General features: G+C 57.3%; 1 protein-coding gene across 1 annotated transcript in view; it reads right to left on the bottom strand.

The window, feature by feature from the left end:
• Window positions 1–1,061: 1,061 nt before the first annotated feature.
• The window catches only part of LOC122193993 (keratin, type II cytoskeletal 8-like), a 9,371-nt gene continuing 4,282 nt past the window's right edge, over window positions 1,062–6,150 (bottom strand). Inside the window, exons 4-9 of the mRNA XM_042894903.1 lie at window positions 5,727–5,822; window positions 5,471–5,635; window positions 3,998–4,123; window positions 2,550–2,770; window positions 1,559–1,614; window positions 1,062–1,469 (exon numbers count right to left, since the gene is read on the bottom strand). Of these exons, the coding sequence (XP_042750837.1) occupies window positions 1,303–1,469; window positions 1,559–1,614; window positions 2,550–2,770; window positions 3,998–4,123; window positions 5,471–5,635; window positions 5,727–5,822 (831 nt within the window). The 3' untranslated portion in view covers window positions 1,062–1,302. The remainder of the gene's footprint in view (window positions 1,470–1,558; window positions 1,615–2,549; window positions 2,771–3,997; window positions 4,124–5,470; window positions 5,636–5,726; window positions 5,823–6,150) is intronic.

The raw sequence follows: 6,150 nt of genomic DNA on the forward strand, positions 1-6,150 counted from the left end.
CCCCCCCCACCCACCCCCACCCCTAAAATCCTATTCTTCCCCCAAAGCCTGCAAATCCTGGATGTTGCCCCCCTGGATGGATCCTGGTACCCCAAAACCTGACATCGTAGGATGGAATTTGGGACCCCCGGCACCCCAAAATGTGTCTGGATTCCCGAAACACAGCCTGATGCACCTGGGTAGGCAATGGTACTCCAAAATAGGCCCTGATGTCCCCCGATGGATAATGGCACCCCAGAATGCGACCTGGCATCCCATAAATGATCTTCATGCCCCCAGATGGACAACAGCACCCCCCAGTATGTCCTGGTACTCTAAAACAGATCCTGATGCCCCAGGATAGACAATAGCACCCCAAAATGGGTCCTAGTAGCCCAAAACAGAGCCTTATGCACCAGGTTGGGAAATGGCACCCCAAAATGAGTTCTGGTATCCCAGGATGGACAATGGCACCCCAGAAGTTGTTTTTGGCAACCCAAAAAGGGCCCAGATGCCCCAAAATAGGTCTCAGCACCTTGTGGTTGGTAAAATGAGTTCTGGTGCCCCAAAACTAATGTTGATGCTCCAGGATGGACAGTGGCACTCCAGAATGGGTCCTGGTACCCCAAAATAGATCCTGATGCCCCAGGATGGATGACAGCACCCCAAAATGTATCCCGAAACAGAGCCTTATGCACCAGGGTGGAAAATGGCACCCCAAAATGAGTTCTGGTATCCCAGGATGGACAATGGTACCCCAGAATGGGTCCTAGTCCCTCAAAACTGAGCCTGATGACCAGGGTGGGCAATAGCACCCCAGAATGGGTCCTCAGACACCGGTATGGGCAATGGCACACCTAAAGTTGGTTCTGGCAACCCAAAATGAGTCCTGGTACCCCCAGATAGACAATGGCTCCTCTGAGGCCTGACCCCCCCCCCTTTTCCCTCCCCTGCCCCCCTCATGGACACCACTGGCTTCATCCTGGGGGATTCCTCCCCCCTCCAGAACCCCATTGCTGCCCCTATTTTCCCCCCAACTCCCTCCCATCCCCAGGTGGGTACAGTCACGTTTGGGGGCTTCATTGGGTTTATTGGGTTTATTGCAGGTCCTCAACACCCCCCACCCATGCACCGGAGGTGTGAGGGGGATCTCAGGGGTGGGGGGCACCCCAATAGCTCCCACCCCATCCTGTAGCTTGGACAGACACAGGGGGACAGATGGACGGACAGCAGTGTGCTGGCTCAGGGCTCTGGGACAGAACAAGGGGAGGGTCCCGGGGGGTTGCATTCCTTTTGGGGTCTCCAGAGGGGTGTAGGGGGGGCTCAGTTGGTGAGGACATCAGCACACTCAGACACCAGCTTGCCATCACGGGTCTCGATCTTCTTGATGACAATGGCACGAGATTTGGGGACAGCTGCACTCTCCAGTGCCGGGGGGGTCACAGTGTAACCTGTGGAGAAGGAGCTCCCAAAGCCCCCCCCGAATCCTCCTGCATGGAGAGGGGGTGCAATGGGTGATGCTGAGCGCTTGTTGGGGGTTTTGGGTAGTGAATCCAACCCCTGTGTCCCCCCCTCTTACCTGAGAACCCTGTGGTCCGGGTGTGGATGCTGAGGTTCTGCATTCCTGACTCCAACCTGGGGGAGAGTAAGGGGTGGGATTTAGGGAGGTGGGGGAGAGATGGAAGAATGGCACGATGGTGGGAGGGAGGGAAGTGGGAATGGATAGATGGAGGGGAGAGAAGATTGGAAGGATGGAGGGAGAGCGGGAGGGAGGGAGAAAGGGAGGGAGAAAGGGAGAAAAGAATGCAGGGAGGGAGGGAAGGATGGCAAGATGGAAGGATAGAGAGAGGGAAGAAAGAATGGAGAGGGGGAGGGAGGGAAGAATGGGGGGATGAATGGAAGGATTGAAGAAGAGGGAGAGAGAGGGAGGAAGGGAGCGAAGAAAGGATGGAGGGAGGGTGGAAGGGAGGGCGATGGGGGGAGGGAGGGATGGAAGGGGGGAGAGAGGAAGAGGAAGGGAAGAATGGAGGGAGGGGTTGAGAGTGGGAATGAGGGAGTGAGGAATGGAGGGTAGAGGGAGGGAAGAAGGGGAGGAAGGAAGGAAAAGAATGATGGATGAAGGGAGGGAGGGAAGGAAGGAGGGGCAGAAGGATAGAGAGAGGGAAGAAAGGAGGGAAGGAGGGGAGGAGGGAAGGAAGGATGGAGGGAGGGGTGGACAGAGGGAATGAGGGAGTGAGGAATGGAGAGAGGGAGGGAGGGAGGGAGGGAAGGACAGAGGGAGGGATGGGTTGGATGAAAGCACTGGGGGCACAGCGGTGAGGACATGGGCTGAGGATGTGAGATGGGCCTGGGATTTGGGGACACGCTATAGGGGCTCAGTTTGGGTCCAGGGCTCGGGGCAGCACAGGGGGACACAGGAGCTGAATTTGGATTCAACAGCCGAGTGCTGCCCAGGGAGCAGGGATGTGGTGTGGCCTCCATGAGACAGGAACACCACCGTCCCCACAGCGTCCCACAGGACATAGCACACTGCACACCCCATGGAGCCCCTTTCTGGTGCAGCATCCCACCTGCTCTCCTCGCCCTCCAGCAGCTTCCTGTAGGTCGCAATCTCGATGTCCAGTGCCAGCTTAACATTCATCAGCTCCTGGTATTCGCGCAGCTGCCGGGCCAGGTCCTGCTTTGCCTTCTGCAGAGCCGCCTCCAGTTCAGACAGTTTGGCTCTGGCATCCTTCAGGGCCATCTCCCCACGCTCCTCTGCCTCTGTGATGGCCGTCTCCAGAGTGGCTCGCTGCAGGGCAGGATGTTGGGGCAGGAGGGGTTACCTTGCATGAGGGTTTGGGTTGTCCCTGGACCTCAGCATCCTCCTTGCTACATCCCATCATCCTCCCCTTGCACCCCATTATCTCTCTATTGTATCCCAGCAGACCCCCTTTACATTCCAGCTCCCCCCACCAGTGCATCCCACCATCCCCCTCTTGCATCCCAACTTCTCCAGTTTGCACCCCAGCTTCTGCCCATTTGCACCCCAGCTTTTATCATTGCACCCCAGCTTCCTCTTTGGACCCCAGCATCCCTTGTTGCACCGCAGCTTCCCCTCAATGCACCTCAGCATCCCTCCTCCTTAGCGCCCCGACTTCTCCAAATTGCACCCCAACAGTCCCCCAGTGCACTCCAACATTCCTCCCATTGCATCCCAGTTCATCCCATTGTATTGCAGCTTCCCTCCAGTGCACCCCAGCATCCCACCCATTGCATCTCATCTTCCATCACTGCACCCCAGCTTCCCCTTTGGACCTCAGCATCCCAATCCGGTACCCCCAGCTTCTCCTAATTACACCCAAACATTTCCCCAGTGCATCCCACCATCCCTCCCACTGCACCCTAGTTCACCCCGTTGCATTGCAGCTTCCCCCCTTGCACCCCAACATTCACCTCTGCACCCCAACTTCTCCAAATTGCACTCCAGAATTCCTCTCTTTTTTCATCCATTTCTTCCCCCTCCCCCAGCTTCACCCCATTGCACACCAGAATCATCTCTGCAGAGTGCAAGGGGGCTGTGGGAGGTTGGAGTGCTGAAGGCATGGAGAGGTGAGGGAGAAGAGGAGGAGGAACAATAGATGGAAGAGGAGGAGGATGAAGAGGAAGTAGAGGAAGAAGAGGAGAAAGAGGAGGAGGAAGAAGAGGAGGAAGGGGAGGAAAAGAAGAGAGAGGAGAAGAGAGAGGAGGAGGGGAAGGAAAGGAGGAAGAAGAGGAGGAAGAGGAGGAAAAGAAGAGAGAGGAGGAGAGAGGAGGAGGAGGGGAAGGAAAGGAGGAAGAGGAGGATGAAGAAGTGCAAGAGGGGGGAGAGAAGGATGAAGAAGAGGAGGAGGGAGAGGAGGAAGAAGAGGAAGGAAGAAGAGGAGGAGGAAGAGGAGAAAGAAAAGGAGGAGGAAAGAAAGGAGAAGGAAGAAGTGGAGAAGGCGGAGAAGGAAGAGGAGGAGGAAGAAGGTCAGGTGTAGCCAGGCAGGACCCAGACCTGGTTCTTGAGCACCTCGATCTCAGCCTGGATCCTCTGGATCATCCGGTTGAGCTCGCCAATCTCGCTGCGGGTGCTGCGCAGGTCGTCGCCGTGTTTACCAGCTGTCGTCTTCAGCTCCTCGTACTGCAGGAGTGCGGAGCGGGGTCAGGAAATCAGGGATCAGGGGATCACAAAATCACAAACTCGTGGGACTATGAAATCTCGGGATCCCAAAATCACGTGGTCACGGGATCCCAAAGTCATGAATCCACCGAGTTGTGGGACCACGAGATATCGGGATCCAGATATCGCATCACTGCGAAATCACAGAATCATGACACTGCGGAATCAGAGAATCACGGGATCGCAGAATCACAGCCTCATGGAATCATGGACTCATGAATCCATGGAATGATGGAAATGGCTGAGACACAAAATCATGGAATGCTGGCATCACAGAGTCCTGAAATTGCAGAATCCCAAAATCACAGGATCCTGACACGACAGAATCCCAAAATCTTGGCCTCATAAACCCACAGTGCGGCAGGGATGGGGACAGCCCCATGAGCTCCTCTTCCTCCCAAAATCTGGGGCAAAGCAGCAGAGGCGAGCCCGTGCCCAGAGGAGTGCTTGGGGCCAGGGCTGCGTCACACCGGGCCGGTCTGCGACTCGCCCACGCCGCAGACACCATGAGCAGCGCCTGGCCCTGGGGCTGGGATGTGGGGCAAGGGCGGGAGCGTGGGGCTGGCGAGACGGCGGTGGGGAGCGGGATGGGAAGTGGGACAGGGAGTCTGGGGCATAGGGCATCCCCAGGGCAGGGTGGGTGCTGGGGGTGGAGAGTGTTATGGGATGGGTGAGGGTCCTGGGGAGGGGGAGAGCATTCTAAGTCATGGAGCACACCAAGAGATGAAGGATCTCAGAGGGGAGAAAGGAATGGAACAGTTGGGGGCATGGATGGTGTGACCCAGGGGATGTAATCTTGCAGGTCATGGATCCTTTCAAGGGATGGAGGATCCTTGGGGACAGAGCATTCCAAGTCATAGAGGATCCCAAAGGATGGAGACCCCCAAGGGATGAAGGATCCCAAGGGACTGGGAACCCCAAAGGGATGGTGAATCCCGAGGGATGGAGAATCCCAAAGGGATGGAGATTCCCAAGAGATGGAGGTTCCCAAGGGGTGGAGATTCCCAAGGGGTGGAAAACTCCAAGGGATGGAGAGCCCCAAAGGGGTGAAGGATCCCAAGGGATAGAGGACCCCAAAGGGGTGGAGTTTCCCAAAGTGATGGAGGGAGCATTCTGAAAGACAGCTCCTCCTGGGGCATAGAGGAGCCCAAAGGACAGAACATCCTCTCAGGAGGAGAACATCTTGGGACACGGAACGTCTCAAGGGACAGAGCGCAGAATCCCAGCTGATGGAGAATCCCAAAGAACAGAGCTGGGATGAGTCCGGAGCATCCCCCCAAACCCTGACCCCCACTCCCAACCCCTCACCTTGCTCTGGTACCAGGTCTCAGCCTCCAGCCGGCTGCGGTTGGCGATGTCCTCGTACTGCGCCTTCACCTCTGCAATGATGCTGTCCAGGTCCAGGCTGCGGCTGTTGTCCATGGACAGCACCACGGAGGTGTCAGAGATCTGCGACTGCATCTCCCGCAGCTCCTGCAATGGGGAAGGAGATGGGGCTGAGCTGGGGGAACGGCCCCCTCCCTGTTGCGGTGGTCCCATGGGGGGGCTGCTGTGAAGCCCCCACCTCATCATAGAGCTGCCGCAGGAAGTTGATCTCATCCGTCAGACTCTCCAGCCGTGACTCCAGCTCCACTTTGCTCATGTATGCTTCGTCCACATCCTGGGGTGCCAGTAGCATTGGGTCAGCTCCCATTGCCCCCCAGCCCCATTATCCCCAGACCCATTGTCCCCAGACCCACTGCCTCCCGGCCCTATTGCCCCCCAGCCCCATTAACCCCAGTCCCATCAGTCCCCAATCTCATTACCCCCAGCTCCATTGCCCTCCAACCCCATTACCCCTGGCCTCAACACCTCCAGCCCCACAGTCCTTCAGCCTCATTGCCCCCCAAGCCTCACTTCCCCCAGTTCCATCAGCCTCCAACCCCATTGCCCCCAGCTCCACTGCTTCCCAGCCCACTACCCCCAACCCCATTGTCCCCCAGTCCCAT

Source organism: Lagopus leucura, unplaced genomic scaffold, assembly GCF_019238085.1.
Source record: "Lagopus leucura isolate 7727_CA_CO unplaced genomic scaffold, USGS_WTPT01 229-5_obj-0_obj, whole genome shotgun sequence".
Lineage (NCBI taxonomy): Eukaryota > Metazoa > Chordata > Aves > Galliformes > Phasianidae > Lagopus > Lagopus leucura.